An 18179-nucleotide genomic window follows, 5' to 3' on the forward strand; every position below is an offset into this window, starting at 1 on the left:
CTGGACGCCGCTGTGGAATGCCTCACCAAATAGAACCAAGACTTGGAAGAACAATTGCCTCAGAGGAACGCGGGCGCTAACACCCAAGAAGAAGATCAAGAAGGAACCAGCGTAGAAAAAAGGAACCTAGAAGGGCCGAAAGGCAGCCACGCCCTAAGTAGGCCGGAGCGGCAACACACGAACCGACCGTCTATCATTGATACTGTTCCACCTTACATAGTCGCTGAGATGCAGATGATGAAGGAAAAAATAGACTGCATGATGAACGCCTTCAAGGGACGGGTGTCCAACGACCTTGATGATCTAGTCCAGCGAACCAACTCACCCTTCACAGCGTCCGTTAGTTCTTTCCCCCTTCCACCAAAATTTTGCATGCCGCAGGTAGAACGCTACGATGGGTCTAAGGACCCCTTAGATCACTTGGAGTCTTTCAAGACCCTAATGCACCTTCAAGGGGTGCCGGACGCAATCATGTGCAGAGCCTTCCCCACCACGCTGAAAGGACCCACGAGGATCTGGTTTAGTAAATCGATGCCCAACTCCATTGGTACATTCAAAGTGTTGAGCGCCCAATTCGCCTCACACTTCATTGGAGGCCACAGGTACAAGAAGTCCACCGCATGCCTGATGAACATTAAGCAACGGGAAGACGAGACGCTGAGGTCTTACATAGCTCATTTCAACAAGGAGGCCCTCTCGATTAATGAAGCGAACGATAGTATACTCGTAACAGCGTTCACCAACGGGCTGCGGAAGGGTAAGTTCCTATTATCCTTGTATAAGAACGACCCAAAGACCATGTCAGATGTGCTCTACCGAGCGACCAAGTACATGAACGCAGAAGATGCACTATCGGCTATAGAAGAGAAGCCTAAAAAAAGGGAAAGACAGGAAGACGCACGATCGGATAGGGGCGAAAGAAGGCTAGGACTAAAGAACGACGGGATGATCGACACCCTAGACCACCCGTAGGGAGATTCACAAGCTTCCCTGACCGCTCCTATCGACCAGGTACTAATGTAGATTAAAGATGAAGGAGCCTTGACATTTCTCGGCAAGTTTAAGGGGGATCCTAACAAGAGGTCAAGGGACAAATATTGCCGCTTTCATCGGGATCATGGTCATGACACAGCTGACTATTACAACCTGAAGCAACAAATAGAAGCTCCCATTAGACAAGGAAGGCTGCAGAGGTTCGTTAGCAAGGAGAGAATGGACCTGCCACAAGATCAAGCTCCCCGACGAGAGAACGAGCGCCCCAGACAGCCCCTAAGAGATATAAGGATGATTGTAGGAGGCACCACGGCTGCTGGGTCATCGAAAAAAGCCCGGAAGACATACCTCAGGATGGTTCAGAACATACAGCTGACAGGTTCTGTACCCAAAATGTCGCGGATTAACAATCCCTTCATTAGATTCTTAGAAGAAGATGCACGACGTCTTCACCACCCCCATGATGACGCGCTCGTCGTTACCATATAGGTAGGAGACTACAAAATGCACCGGGTCCTTGTCGACAACTGCAGCTTGGCGAACATCCTCTACTACCCTGCTTTCCAACAGATGGGGATTGATAGGGAGTGACTAGTTTCGACTAACGCCTCACTTGTCGGCTTTGGAGGAACGAGGGTATTTCCCCTCAGCGTAGTCACTTTGGCCGTAATTGTTGGAGACTACCCGCAGCAGATCACCAAGAACATAGCATTCCTCGTGGTTGATTGCTCGTCAGCATACAATGCCATCATTAGACGTCCCACCCTTAACTCGTGGAAGGCTGTAACCTTAACCTACCATTTGATGATAAAATTCCCTACTGATTATGGAGTATGAGAATTTAGAGGAGATCAGGTGGCCGCACGCGAGTGTTACGTAGCTGTGATGGAGATGGATGACCACCACCAGACCATGAGCATAGAAGAACGTCGGGCGGCGATGGAGCCCGTTGAGAAACTTGAAGACATATCTCTCGACGACTCCCAACCAGAACGAACAACCAAGATCGGCACCCTTGCAGACCCGACGATGCGTCAAGAACTCACGACCTTCCTAAAAGAAAATCGGGACTTGTTCACTTGGAGCCACGAAGACATGCCAGGAATTGGCCCGTCGGTAATGGTGCACAGGTTGAATGTGTCGCCATCCTTTCCGTCCGTCTGCCAAAAGAAAAGAGTTTTTGCCCAAGAGAGAGATCGGGCGGTGGCAGAAGAAGCTCGCAAGCTCCAAGAGGCGGGATTCATTAGGGAAGTTTACTACCCTGATTGGTTGGCGAACGTCGTGATGGTCAAAAAGAGCAACGAAAAATGGAGGATGTGTGTTGACTTCACGGACCTAAACAAAGCATGCCCCAAAGATAGCTACCCCCTCCTACGGGTCGACATCCTGGTGGACACTATGGCTCAACATTAACTGCTAAGCTTTATGGACGCTTCTCCGGATACAACCAGATCCAAATGGACGAAGCTGATCAGGAGAAGACTTAGTTCGTAACAAGCCAAGGCCTCTTTTGTTACAAAGTTATGCCCTTCGGCCTGAAAAACGCTGGTGCAACATATCAAAGGCTCATGAACAGGATGTTTGAAAAAAAATTTGGGAGAAATGTCCAAGTATATGTCGATGACATGCTAGTGAAAAGCAGAAGGGAAAAGGATCACTTTTAGGATCTCAAGGAAACCTTCGATGCTCTTCGCTCCTACAACATGAAACTTAACCCAAGAAAGTATGCCTTCGGAGTGACGGCGGGAAAGTTTTTAGGATACATGGTTTCCTAAAGAGGTATCGAGGCTCACCACTAATAGACGTACAGGAGATAGGATCTGAAGGCAATTGGACATCCACTTTAGCTTCTTACCTGAGAGACGGCACCCTACCTGAAGGGAAGGAAGCCGCAAGGAAGTTGAAGGTCCAAGCGTTGCGATTCATCTTGATAAGGGACGTCTTGTACAAAAGGGGTTTCACCAGACCATACTTGAGATGCCTAGAACCCGAAGAAGCAGAGTATGTCATGAGAGAAGTGCATGAAGGGATTTACAGCATTCATTCAGGATCGAGGTCGCTGGTACATAAATTAATCCGGGCTGGACATTACTGGCCGACCATGCAGAAGGACGCTCAAACGTATGTCAAAGCTTGCAACAAGTGCCAAAGGTTCAGCAGCATTATCAGGAAACCAACGGAAGAGCTGACCCCGGTAACCGCCCCATGGCCATTCGCCCAATAGGGACTAGACATCATGGGCCCATTCCCAATGGCAGCGAGGCAGCTGAAGTTCCTAATAGTCGACATCGACTACTTCACCAAATGGGTAGAAGCTGAAGCCCTGGCCACAATCACCGAAAAGAATGTACGGAGCTTTGTTTGGAGGAACATCATTTGTAGGTACGGGATTCCAAGGGTCTTGATCTCAAACAATGGTAAGCAGTTTGACAATGACTCCTTCCGAGACTTCTGCTCTCAGTTATGAATCAAAAACCACTACTCTTCCCCTGCCCATCCCCAAGCCAATGGACAAGTTAAGGTCACGAATCGATCCTTGCTTTGGATAATCAAGACTCGGCTCAAGGGGGCAAAGGGTATATGGCCAGAAGAGCTACCCAGCATACTATGGGCATACCAGACGACAATAAGGACTCCTACGGGAGAAACTCTGTTCCAGCTGACATACGAAAGCGAAGCGGTCATCCCAGCCGAGATTGGACTCACGAGCTACGGGGTGGACAATCACAACGAGGGAAGAAATGACGAAGCCATACGTCTACAGCTCGACCTAGCTGACGAGGTCAGGGCGACGGCGGAACAAAGACTCGCACGATACCAAGACCTCATGGCCAAACATTACAGCTTTCGAGTCAAGCACTAGGACTTCGAAGTTGGAGACCTCATCTTGAGGAAAGTGATGGGCACCACCAGAGATCCCGCGCAAGGAAAGCTTGGTCCAAACTGGGAAGGACCCTACAAAATAACATCATGGCTAAGGAAAGGCACCTACCATTTAGAGACACTCGACGGGCAGAAGCTACACCACCCATGGAACGCCGAGCATCTCAGGAAATACTACCAGTAGAAGACAGCATGAAAAACACTACTCCTCATTTCTAGTTTATCTAGTTTATTTCTTTTAATCAGTTGTCTTAGTTTATTTTTGCCTACGATACATTTTAAGCCCAAAGGGCTGAGGTTTATTCTTTTTGGAACGATTTTCTACGTATGCATTCATCATAATAAGATGATTTTATTCAGAAATGACTAATATGTTAGCTAGTCTTCAAGGAGGCAGCATCCTTAAGCCCACAAAGTGGACGATTCTACTACTAAGTCCACAAAGTGGACGACCTTACCATTAAGTCCACAAAGTGGACGACCTTACCATTAAGTCCACAAAGTGGACAATCTTATCATTAAGTCCACATAGTGAACGACCACGAAGTGGACGACCTTATCCTTAAGCCCACAAAGTGGACGAGTCTACTGCTAAGTCCACAAAGTGGACGACCTTACCATTAAGTCCACAAAGTGGACGGCCTTGTCGTTAAGTCCACAAAGTGGACGACCTTATCATTAAGTCCACAAAGTGGACGACTTTGTCGTTAAGTCCGCAAAGTGGACGACCTTATCGTTAAGTCCACAAAGTGGACGACCTTGTCGTTAAGTCCACAAAGTGGACGACCTTATCATTAAGTCCACAAAGTGGACGACCTTATCTTTAAATCCACAAAGTGGACGACCTTACCATTAAGTCCAAAAAGTGGACGACCTTGTCGTTAAGTCTGCAAAGTGGACGACTTTATCATTAAGTCCACAAAGTGGACGACCTTGTCGTTAAGTCCACAAAGTGGACGACCTTATCATTAAGTCCACAAAGTGGACGAGTCTACTGCTAAGTCCACAAAGTGGACGACTTTATCATCAAGTCCACAAAGTGGACGACCTTATCATCAAGTCCACAAAGTGGACGAATCCACTACTAAGTCCACAAATGGATGAATTCTTTATAAAACCCACAAAGTGAATAAGTTAATCAGAATCCACAAAACGGATGAATAATCAGCCAAGAGAAAGCTGACACCGTTACCCACAAGGCTGATGAGTATAGGGCAACCTAAAATAAGTTATCAAGCTGAGAAAGCTGACTCCGTCACATATAAAGCTAACGGGCACATAAAGCTGACAAGCTCACCACAAGCAAAATAGACGGCTTGGCTATGTAACTAAAGTGGAAAAGAGAAATATGGCTCGAATATAAAGCAACACATTGAGGAGTAAATAAAGTAATATTTTTACAAAAGCCCAAAACAACGGGCGTTAAACATAAAAAAATTCATCTGTCTTTTAGAAAAAAAAATGCTTAAATTCATAGAATTAGGGGGTCTTAAGACATCCCATCACCTTCAACGAGAGTAGACTGAACGACAGGAGTAGGAGGCTCTTCAGCATAATGGTCGTCACCTTGAGGAATTGCTGACGGAGTCAAAGTGCCAGACTTGTCCACGGCTGGCTGAGCAAGAACAACGCTATCATTCTTTTGGTTTGCCTTAAGCCTGTTAGTATCGTCACTTTCCTCATTGACGGTATTGTCCGCAGGAGTCGACGGAGTAGGCTCGTCCATGGTAACCTTCGATAAATCTAGATCGGGATAAACAGACTTAACTTGTTTCAAGCAGTCCTCAAACCCGTCACCATAGTAGACGGCACAAGCATCTACAAAGGACTGCGAGTCCTTAAACTCCATCACAGCATCGCTGCTAGCCATTTCCACTTGACTTAGGATGGACTTCAGCTCCTTTCTGCCATCAGCTTGACTTCTTCTTCTGATTTCCACTAACGACGTTCCTCCTCCAATTTCTCTTTTAATTCCTTCAACTCCTTACCAAGGACACGGTTCGCATCCTTATATTGTGCCTGCCCGTTGGCTAAATACTTAATACGCTTATGCAGACGGGTAATCACCACCTCCTTGGCAACACACCTCTCTGACAAAGCATTCATACGAACCATAGCCTACATTGCCAAAGAAAAACGATGTCAGGTCATTAAAATTAGTCTGGCACCAAAATAAGAGAAGGCATACCCGAGTAAGATCAAATAGGCCTGACGCCCCTATCTTTATGGCTTGGAAGGTGGGTTAGAATGGACGCCCCTATCCATCTCCTCATCTTTTAGAATGGACCCCGTCACCTACACGGCGTAATCTTTATGGGTTAGAAGGTGGTGGACGGGTCCCTAGCTGACGGGGCCTGATGACGTCATCAGCCCTTTGCCTGCCCCATGGACGGACTTGGGAGGTGACGGCTTCTTGGAAGGTTTATCTCCAAGAGTTATGGCAACCTTCTTCCCAGAGCGCTCATCCTTGCCATCAGCCTTCCTCTTGGCTCCTACCTTCCCGACGGACTTAAGGACTGATGACGGTGTTGCCTCCCTTTTGGCTTTCTCTTGTTCTTTCTTCTTCGTAGTTGCGGCAGCCCGTATTCTTTGCCTGGCTAACTCCATTTCTGCAAAAGATAGTGAGGGTTAGAAAAGAAACGACACCAGGGAGCAGACGAAAGAAATTGGAAAATGCTCACATCGACGAGAGTAAGCGTTTAGCTTGCAAGCCTCCTCCGTCGACTCCGGACCACCACAATATAAATGTAAAGCGTCTGGTGTGATTAGGTCCCGACACTTCTGCTCATCCAAAGAGATAGCTGTCACTCGATGGTTAAAATCCTCCTGTTTTGTGGTAATGTATGGACGGGTGTTAGCTGAAGAGAAAAGAAGACGGGGTTAGGAATCAAACAAGCAGACTAAGGAAAAAAGCAGATAGGGTCAACTTGAGTTCCTGACGTATGCCCAAGTGTTGTCAAAAAAACCATGAGGCATTGATTCCCACTCCTCCTAATGGCATACCCAATTCATCCCCTCCACAAAAAAGTATCTGCCCTTCCACTTTCTATTAGAATCGGGCATATGCGATACCAACTTCAACTCTTTCTCCCTTACTGCAAAATGATATATCCCCTTTGACGAGGAGATATGCTGAGGGCGGTAGCACCAAAAGAACTCGTCCAGAGTTAACTAACGGTGCCCACCACTCAGACGACCCCACAGGATCTCAGCACCAATAAATATTCGCCAGGCGTTAGGGGCAATCTGGCTGATAGATATTCCCAAAAATTTAGCCAGCTGACAATGTAAGGCCGTCAGTGGTAATCTTAATCCTGCAGCGAACATGACATCATACATGCCAACATCTGCGGTTTGTCCTGAATAACATCTCTCACCCTTCTCGAGGAGGCAAATTAGAATATCATTCGGTATTTGATAACGGGCCCGCAAATTTTTGAAAATATTTTTTGACATTGTCGGCGAAAATTTGTTGACGGACCATTCTGGGGGTAGGATAAAAGGACGGTCGTCACCAGGAGCTCCTAAGGTGCTCTCTAAGGTTTCCTCGTCACCGTCACCCTTACCCCCCTCACTGGTTCTTTCCTTTTCCTCTTCACCAGTCTTTTGGTCTCCATCACCTATCCTTTCCTCCTCTTCATCATCCTCGCTCACCTCACCTTCTCTAGAACTCCCTACTTCTTCGTCAGAAGAATGGGCTGACGTTTCCCTTTCTGATGACCAGGATAAGCCCTCCTCGGGCTCACGACCTGATTGGAAGACCTCGTCATAACCCGCTCCTTCGTGTATCGACGATTGTTCACTCGTCGCCTCCCTAGACATCTGACTACCTATAAACTACGAGTTTATTCTAAGAACCTAGGCCGATGACCTTACTAAAGGGGACTACTAGAAAAATAAAATAAGGTAAAATAAAGAAGAGAACTTACGGATAAAAGATCCCTCGAGTAAAGGAATGGTCCCAAAAAGTGACGGCAACTGAGTTAACAGAGTCAGAAGATTGGCGAATGAAATAAATTTTGGAGATGACGGTCTCTCTCTTGAAATTAGCAAACGATAGAAAGTTGGAAATCAGCAAATGATAGAAAGTTGGAAATGAGGGAGAAAGTGAAATATATATAAGTAGAGGGGGCGCGGAAGATGAAGCAACACACCCATCTAGGCACGGAGCCAATCAGTCAATGCCATGTGTCCCATCATTTAATGAAGGTGGCTCGAATTGCCACGCATGAATGACCTATCGACAATATTAACTCCGTAACCAGCCAGCTGTAACTGACGGGGTCACGGAGTAGGGGGTAGCTGATGAGGATAATTTCGTAATTAACTCCTGGCAAAATAAAAAGCGACGGGAACCTCAAGTCCATTAATTTTGCTCAAGCCACCTTTCTACAATGACCGCAGCACCGCTTCACAGCTGACGACCTTGGGCCAAAGAGAGTAAGCTGACGATGTCATACTGAAGGTCGTAAGATGACGACCTTGCTCGGATTGTACTGTAAGCTGACGACTCGATATATTGACAAGATCAAAAGCTGAGAAAGGTAAGCAGACCTCCGTCCATTACCTTGCTTGATCCCCACACATACGTGTATAAGGAGAATTCTTGCATTACACGTACGACCCTAATCAAAGAGACTCCTATAAGGAAAAGGACTCTAAGGGATACACAAAATCCACGTGTTACTCTCCTAGAAGGAAAGTACTTCTTGGCTAAGGCACAAATTTCGGTCCTACACTACTATAAATACCCTAAGACCCTCACAAAGCAAGGTATGCATAATTCACCTCAGCTTTAGCACTTTAGAGTTGCGAATAAGAGATTTTCTCTAACTTGACCGTCGGAGGGTATTTGGCCAGTACCACACCAGTACCCTTCCTAAGGTCTTCAGCTTTTGTGTTGTGCAGGTTCTTCATCGGGGACACATGAGGACCGTGTGGCTCACTGACGATTTTCGGCATCATCAGATGAGTTAACAAGTGGAAGTGAGTTTGGCAATGAATAGGCTAATGTACTGTAATCGGCCTAAAAATCCCTTTATCTCCTTCTCACTTTTGGGTGGGTGCATTTCTAATATGGCTTTGATCTTTAATGGGTCAACTTCTATTCCTCTATCACTTACCAAAAAGCCTAACAACTTCCTTGCAGTTACGCCAAATGGGCATTTCTACGGGTTCAATCTCAGCCTATAGTCCTTGAATCTTTCAAAGAACTTCAACCTTTTATCTCCTTGGATTTCAAAATCATATCATCGACATACACTTCTACCTCATTGTGCATCATATCATGTAACAAAGTTGTAGCCATTCTTTAGTAGGTTGCACCTGCATTCTTGAGCCCAAATAGCATCACAGTGTAACAATAGATCCCTCATTATATGGTAAAGGTAGTCTTGGTCATATCCCTAGGAGCCATCTTGATTTGGTTGTATCTCAAGAAACCATCCATGAAAGACATCAAGGCACTATCGACGATATTATCCACTAAGACATCTACATGAGGAAGAGGGAAGTCATCCTTAGGGCAAGCTTTGTTCAAATCCTTAAAATCCACACACATTCTTACCCTCCCATCTTTCTTAGGTACGAGAACAACATTGGATATCCACTCAGCTTGGTGCATGTGTTTGATGAATCCTACCTTTAATTGCTTGGTAACGTTTTCTTTGATCTTTAAAATCCATTCAGTTCTCATACCCCTCAACTTTTTTTTAACGGGCACCATGTGAGCAGGAGTGTCAATGTGATGCTGAGCTATCTCGAGATCAATACCAGGCATATCTTCATAGGACCATGCAAACACCTCTTGAAACTCAGTGAGCAACTCTTTGAGATCTTTTCTCTCTTTTTCATTTAGGGTTGAGCCAATTTTAATTAAAGGTGGATTCTCATCATTGCCTAAGTTAAGATTTTCAAAAGTTGGTTCCATAGGTTCAATTTTCTTTTCCAATTGTTTATTAATTTCATTTTCAAATTCTTTTGAATCATTTAAGTACATAATTTCAATATTATGGTACACATAAAAATAAGCCAAATCAACATTCATCTTATTAAAAATGTTGAAAAGTACATTGGGACTTGCATTACATATTTTCTTTCCCACATTATCAGAAAACCTAACCCAAGTCCAATTATTAAGTTGCCCCACAATAGGTATGATGAAGGCAAAAGGATCACTTGGCTCCTCGTTGGTGATGACGAACACGTCCCCCCCATCTTCAGCATAGTCTCCATTACTTTAGCATCCATGTAATCCACCTAGTCGACTTCTTCTTGAACTTCCTTCGTCATCACCATAGGCTTCTATTTGAAGGTGAGGTTTTTTTGATGAATATCTCCCAATTCGGATATACCTTTCCATCCTTACCTAACAAAAGTTTAGGAAAGACACAATAAGGGAAGTCTCCTCCTTCCTTCATAAAGTTTCCATTAAGGGTACCAAGGTTTTTCTTGATTCCATCACAGCCCTCAAGGAATCCTAAACCTTCCTTGGTCAGTTGAGTCTTGAAATTGGAGAATTTAGCCACACCTCTTCCTTTTTTTCCAAGATCAATACCAGGAATATACCCCATGTTCTCCATCATTACAATCACCTCATGGATACAATATGGGACCAAATCCAAAGTATACCTTTCATCCTTTAACCCATAATTAGCCATGTTCACAAATTCAAATCCACTCATTTGGAGCTCACCTCCTCCTTCCTCAAGTCCACAAACTGGTGCTAGGATCTCACCATCATCGAGCACTATAGTAATTCCTCCATTCCATGGGATCTTCATCTTTTGGTGTAGAGAAAAGGGAATAGCCCTAATGGGGTGAAGCCAAGCCCTCCCTAAGAGAAGGTTGTAGTTAGGAATGATGTCCATGACATGGAATTCCACAATTGTCTCTATTGGACCAATCTTACAAGGAGCTTTAAAAGTCCCCATAACCTTCCTTAAGGTATTATCGTATTCCCTAATGGTCAAAAGAGAGGGTACGATGGTCTCCACATCTAATGCAATGGTAAGGGCAGTCCTAAAAAGGTATGCATTCAATGCGGATCTATTATCAATCAACACCATAGGAACCTTGGTGCCTATGCACCCAATGGTGATTTGTAAAGGTCTAGTGTGAATGGCTCCTTCAGGGGGGAAGTTCCTCATTAGAAAAGGCAAGAAGAGGATGAAATGAGGCTTCAACTTCCATAAGAGATAGCACTTCTTGTGGTGTAGTTTCTATAGGTACCTTTTTCCATTCAAAGCATCCAAGAGATCACTATGATGCTTGTGAGAAGCCATAAGCAAGCCTTATACCGATACATGAGCTTGAGTCTTCTTCAATTGAGTCAAAACTCGATCTTCCTCCTCTTTCCCTTCTTTGTCTTTAGGTTTCATGGGCTTGGACCCTTATCCTATGTGTTTACAAGGATGATCCTTCTCCAAAAATGATGGTTTGTAGTGCTTCCCACTCCTAGTAATATTGGCCATATTGTCCTCTATGACTCATTTCTTTAGCTCGGTCATTCCTTTGGGGAGTATCCCCCACATAGCCACCATATTCTTCAAAACTTGAAATTCTTCATCCCATATTCCTTAGGCTTCTACGGTATTAACTTCCACAGTCTCTATCAACTTTGAACAATCCTATTCAATCTCATCAATTTTCACTTAATTCTAATTTGGAGAAGGAGCACTATGATAATTTGGCAAAGGGTTCTTTCTAATGCTAGGCTTAGTGATGATGTTGGGATTTGGGAGGGTTCCATTGTCTATGAGGTCTTGTATCTCGTGTTTGAGGAAGAAGCAATTGTTGGTTTTATGGACGAATTTCTAATGGAAGTGACAATACTCATTGAGGTTCCAAGTAGGAGGTATGGGATTAGGCATAGGTGTGGGATCTAGAAGCTTGACGAATCCTTTGGAAGATAAATTCTCGTATGCTTGGGCAAGGTTCATTCCTAGGTCAGAAAATTCTCAGCGGGCCTTCTTTGTGAAGTTTGGGTAAGCTAAGGTTGGCTGAGGTATGATGGCACTTACATTCATAGGATTGGGAGCTTTATAGGTAGTTGCTCCTCCTCCATATGTCTTTTTGATTGGAGGTTTTCTCTCACCCTTCTCCAATTGTCCATTGTTGATGGCATCCTCTATTCTAGTTCCATAATCACACAATTCTCCAAAAGAACTAATAGGCGTTGAAAAAAGCCTACTATTATATGCTGAAAGCAAATTCTTGATAATCATGTTGATTTGATCTTTTTCATTTGGCCTATTAACCATCCTAGAAGCCTTTCCCTTCCACCTTGTCATGTATTCAGAGAATGTTTCCCCTACTCCTTGCTTAGTGGTCTCCAAGTCTCTTAAAGTCACATAAATCATGGTATTGATGTGCCTAGCTTATTCCACACCATAGTCTTGGTAGGGTCCAAACTATAGTACCATCTTGATGCACCTCCCATGAGTGAGAGAGGAAAATCATGAAAGGTTTGCTTCTCATGCAACCCTTTCATTTCAGCAATGCTTAAGTACCACCTAACATGTTGCTTTGGATCTCCAGTTCCATCAAATTTTTCTACATCAAAAATCTTGAATTTTGGAGATAGTGTAATGGGTGTCATGGAGCTTATACTTCCCATGTTTTAGAGATAGTTATCCATCCTTTGGGCCTTGTAAAAGGATTTTTGCATTTTCTCCATCTTCTCTCTTATGGCCACAATTTCTGCCATGAGTTTTTCAAATTTCTTGTTCCTTTCATAATCAGCTTTGTCCCTTTCATCCCAATCTTCCCCTTTTTCCTCATCGAGAACCTCTACACGTGGATTGGATTCTTCAATTTGGCCTCCCTGAGTTTAGTGAGGTGACTCCCCACCTTTTTGAGAGTGTCACTTTGTTCTTCCATTACCTTGAATATCTTTTATGCAATTTCATCACTACTTAGAGTGGCCATTGTAGGTTGAGAGGATTCCCCCTCTTGGAACACTTCTTCTTGATGTTCGTCCTCAATCTTGACCAAATGCCTTCCATTCTTTTCTCAAGTCTAAATTGGAGTGGGGACATGTTTTCCTGACTTTGGTGGTGCAATGGTGCCTGAAAAGATGTCCCATTTTTATTAAGTCCAGAAAAGGCCCTAATCAAAAGAAAATTGACTTGAGGGTGTTTTGTGAAAAACTCCCTTTTTGATTCATTATTTTTAGTGAATCTTAGTGTTTCTAGTGGGATTTCTGTGTGTTTTGAAAAAAATACCATATAAGGCTACTTATAGTGTGAAAAAGGGGTTTGGAATGCATGCAGAAAGCTCAACATAAATGTAGAAAATTTGCCTTGTATAGTTTCTTGGAAATCGCTATGCGTGTGTAAGATCAGGCCTATGTATGCATGCAGAAAGCTGCATGCAAAGGCTGATTCATGCTTGCGCATAGCAAGCATTTCCTTTGGTCTTATTTTAAAAAAATTGATTTATTTGCTCATTAAAATTTATAATTTTTATTTTAACACTTCTCAAGTTAATTTAACTTCTGATTGGGCCCTAAACCAACCTTAGGTCTTAGAATTCAACATCATTAGGGAACGGGGGCCTGAGTCATAAGGAGTACAAAATGTGGTGTCTACACTAAGTAGTTATCCATAAAGGCAAGAAGGGAAGGGCAAGAGAAAGATCAAATAAAGAAAGGTTTTGCATGAAATGGGTAGTGGAAGAAAGAGAATGCACTGGTTCACCAAGTAGTGGCAATGGCTAAGCAATCAATGTGTTAATGGGCAATGTTGAAGGGATGCCCATAACAAGCCAAAAATGGTTGGTAAAGCCTTGGGGGGTAAAACGGAGAAATCCCATGAAATTATCACACTATAAAGAGGGGTAGTAGCCATAGTTGGAAAGGGAGAGAGGAAAGACAATAGTAAAAAGATTAGGAAAGAAAAGACAAAGGAAAATAAATAAAGAGGAGGTAAAGACAAGCAGTAACGAATAGCCATATAGGTCTATTCTCCAAAATGCACAACTTTGATGGCAGAAGCCTATGAAAAAGTTGTTCAAGTTGGAGTTTGGGTTCCTTCTTGGTTAACCTTTTATTGAATGATCTGACCCATGACTTTGATTATGGATGCACATAATCTCACTTGTTAGAAATTGTGTTTGCTGCATCAGTTGTTCTATTGTAGCCTCTTTTATTTCATTTGCTATATTAGTTGTTCTACTGTAGCCTCTTTTATTTCATTTACTGTATCATTTCTTCTGCTATAGCATCTTTTATTTCATTTGCTGTATCAATTGTTCTACTGTAGCATCTTTTATTATTTTTTCTGTATAAGTTGTTCTACCTTAGCATCTTTTATTTTATTTGTTCTATTAGTTGTTTTTCCATGACACCTTTTATTATATTTGTTGTATCATTTGTTCTGCTGTGGTATTATTTATTGCATTTGCTGTGATGCCTGGTCTACTGTATCACTCTTTACTTTGTCCGCACACTAGGAATGCTCGGGTTGCGCATTAACTGGTCTGTAGCATGGTCCTACTAAGGTACTAGGCCAATCCCAACTCCCTGACCCATAATCCACTAGGCTTGAGTATAGCTGAACAGGCCCTAGCCCATTAACACAAAAAGGACAGCCATATTAAATTGGTGACTCCATAGGGGAGTTGGGAAATAGACAAGGGAAATGATACAAGGACCACATAACCATCACAAGCCATGCCCCCAAGATCAAAGACAACACGAAACATGAATGCTGTTCGATCTTAAGCAAATTCTCGGCCATCCACCCTACACTAACCCAACCAAAGGGAAGGTGCAATTGATGTGGGGGCTGGGCTGCGGCAGCAACAGAGACATCTAGGAGACAATGCCAACCTCTTTATCGAAATGATGCAATCAATGCAACATACCCAGCAATAGTTGATAGAATAAATCCGTCAGCAAAAAGCCGACAAAACCAAAAAAAAAAGGGTAATAGTAGAACCCTGAGAATGCAGCTGACAAAGAAGAAACCTTAGAGGGCGGATGCCAGCAAAATGCAGAACCACGTTTCGTGACATTGCAGCAATGATATAACGAGAAGGCCAAAATGCCCAAGGAAAGAATTTCTCGAGAAGACCACTATACCCATTAAGGCTACTCAACTAGTCCTACCTCGATAGATATAAGCCACTAACTTCCTCATAATAAGACAGTAAGAAAGGAAGTGTTTTTGAGTATGTGAGCAAATTTGTTGACACAATGGGACCATACGCTGGAGATGAAGACCTATGTTTATACAAATTCTTAAAGTCCTTGTGTGACCACACTTACCTTGGTACACTAGGTTAAGGCTGGAATCCATCCCTACTTGGGATGGAATGGTAGATGTCTTTTACAGTAAGTATTTTCATGGAGAAGTGACCGTCACACTGGCAACCTTGCAAGGCACAAAACAGAAGAGTGGGGAAGACCTTATGGAGTACATCATGAGATTTATGGACATAGCCCTTGATTGCCATGACCATTTAAGAGAAAACATTAGTGGAAATGTGTATGGGAAAGATGATTTTAGAGTACCGTGCCATTCTTAAAAATTTTGACATCATGCAGTTTGCTCAACTACTGCAGAAAGACAGCCCAGTCAGTTAGACTCAGCTTAGAGAAGCCAAAGGACCGAAAGTCCACCCTGCAAGCTATGGCAGTGTCTATAGGAAAGAAAGAAAAAGACCAGAAGAAAGGAAATATGAGAGCCTCCACTAATACCACACACGCCAAAAAAAGTTGGATGTACTTTTAGACAAATGGATAGCAGACGGAGTCTTCAATCCCAACCACATTTCCAGAGATCCAACTGAGGAAGAACAGAGTCACCCTCGTTCCTGCCAACTACACAATTACATCCAGCACTTTATAGCAAAATGCTGGGCACTCCACAGATTAGCCCACTGCAAAATCAAAGAAGGAACTCTCAAGCTAACCCAACCAAAAGTTCAAAGAAACTCATTCCCTAATTACAAAGAAAAGGGAGTGGCAGCAGTAGTTATTTACATAGATCTAGACGACAAAGAGGAGGAAAAGCTCTCACTGCCAACATGTGCAATCATGACTTTGCAGAAGAGTTCTCGGTTCAAGAACCTGTTTGATCAACTAGAATTCATAGCTAATGAAAGATAAATGGCCATAGAGGCCTTGGTAAGTATTGCCTTAGGAGTGGGGGTTGAATGCCTTGCCACAAAAACTCAGACTAATCGGTCCTTTCTTGAAGAAACCAATAAAATCACTTTCAGTGATAGGGACATGGAGGTGAAATACCCTGACCACAAGAGACTGTTTTATTTGGTGGCCTTAATAAATCAAATTCCTTTCAAGTGAGCCTTAGTGGACACTAGCACTTTGGTGAATCTTATACCGCTCAAAACTTTGCAAGTAGTAGAAATACCAAAAAGCAAGATTTTGGGATTCCCAATGGAGGTAATGGGGTTTCGGAGGAAGAGGTGAGTACACGGCGGGTTATATACAGCTTTGGTTGAGGGTATGTCTAATAGCCTCCCTAACTTATTTTCACGTGGTAAGAACAGAAGTCTCATACCACATACTGCTAGGACGAACATGGTTTCACTAACATCACCTTATCCCATCAATGGACCATTAGTGTATGAAAGGAAGGCTCAATGTTAGAACAATTCGAATTGCAGTAAAACTGTCTCCCTTCAAGCAAGCAGAAGCCCATCAAGTAGAAACCATGTTCTACGATGAATGGGCACCATCAGGTTAAAGTTTGGTGTACCCAGGTGGGAGGATATTAAGAATAACCCAAAGCTTGATTTGAGGAAATTGCTAGTGCACAAAAGGAAAAGGAAGGAAGCACCAACCGCAGAATCAAACAGTCTACCATGTTATGTCAAGGTCAAAGCACCCAATGCTAGAATAGTCTACAAGTTATGAAGGTGCACAGGGCCCACTCACAGTCTACAAAGGGGTCCCAAAGAAGGGCCTAAGCATAAGCCCCTAGTATGCTACGTGGCCCAAAATGATACGGAAAAAGTAAACAACGAGTGAAAGAAAGGATGGTGGAAAAAAAGGAAATGCAAGTAACATTTGAAGAGAAGTTAGAAGAAGTCAACCTGGGCATTGATTTGTAGAAACCAAGACCTATTTTGATTAGCACAAAATTGTCTAAAAAGGAAAAGTCAGACTTGGTGTAGACACCTCATTTTGTACCCATTAATAAATTTTGGTCCCCGGCCCCAATGATAAGCTTAAAATATGTCAACCAAGGGTATTTAAAGATTTTAGAATAGTTTGGAAGTGATCACAACTCAAAAGTGTTAAAATCGCATTGAAAACAATTCTGAAAAATGACCTTTGCTCACTATTTTGACCATAACTTTTGATCCACAAATATGTTTTATGTGAGATTTATTTCATTGCAAAGTAGACTTTTTGGGCTTTAATTTGAATTCAAATATTTCCTAATTCGGATTTATATTGAGTAAGTTATGACCATTTGAAATTGGGCCTTCAAAACTGTTAGGAATTAAGGCATGCGTTCACATGAATCAAGGGTGCATGCACACCCTCGAAAGATGCGTACGCAGGCCAATTTTCTGGATAGAGGAACTTCATTTTTAAGGTCCCAAAACATCATTATTTGATGTGGGCTGGCTCCTACACCATTGGGAACGTCCAAAGACCATTAAAAACACCGAAAACCCTAATTTTAATTTATAAATACTCATCCTATATCTCCAATCAAAACCCTAGCTAGAAAGAGTTAAGTTTTGGCCTCTATCTTCTCTAATACCCTAGTTCTCTTTTTCAAACACACAACACAGCATCTTTGCATATTTTTTACAAATAAAAAAAGCTCTCTTTAGTTAGTTCTAAGGTAGAAAGTTTGTATTCCAAATTGTTTTCTAAAACCTTTTCAAAATCTTTTGTTCTTGAGTTGTGATTACTAACTATTGTTGTGTTCTTTAATTATTCATGTTCCCTTAACCTAATATTTATGTTGTACACACTGAAGGATCTATTAAACTATCTCAAATCTGTGATTCTAAAACAAGGTAAGTCTCTTTTCCATGATTTCTCACTTTGCTACACAAGATTCACATGGTTCTTTGTTTGATGTTATCAAAAGTGTTCTTATCATGTTTGATTGATGTTATGATCTTTTAGATATGTTTTAATCTGATTTTAGGTTGTTTATGATCTGTTCTTGTTGTTCTTGGTTTGTTATTTTGTTTTTATGTAAAGTTTAACATTAATGTAGTTGAGTTTAATTTTGTGTTTCTTAATTATTTGTTTATGTTGATGCTTGTTTTATTTGCTTCATGTTAGTTTAGTGTTTAGGGTTTAGGTTTCT

The 18179-nt window shown here is 42.6% G+C and overlaps 1 protein-coding gene across 1 annotated transcript; it reads left to right on the forward strand.

Moving 5' to 3' along the window:
* Positions 1-228: 228 nt before the first annotated feature.
* LOC142605753 (uncharacterized) lies at positions 229-1482 on the forward strand. The gene is made up of 2 exons (XM_075777196.1): positions 229-855; positions 1024-1482. Exons 1-2 carry the CDS (start codon positions 229-231, stop codon positions 1480-1482), a joined length of 1086 nt encoding a protein of 361 aa, XP_075633311.1.
* The last annotated feature ends 16697 nt before the right edge of the window (positions 1483-18179 follow it).

Source organism: Castanea sativa, chromosome 8, assembly GCF_040712315.1.
Source record: "Castanea sativa cultivar Marrone di Chiusa Pesio chromosome 8, ASM4071231v1".
In the NCBI taxonomy this organism is placed as follows: domain Eukaryota; kingdom Viridiplantae; phylum Streptophyta; class Magnoliopsida; order Fagales; family Fagaceae; genus Castanea; species Castanea sativa.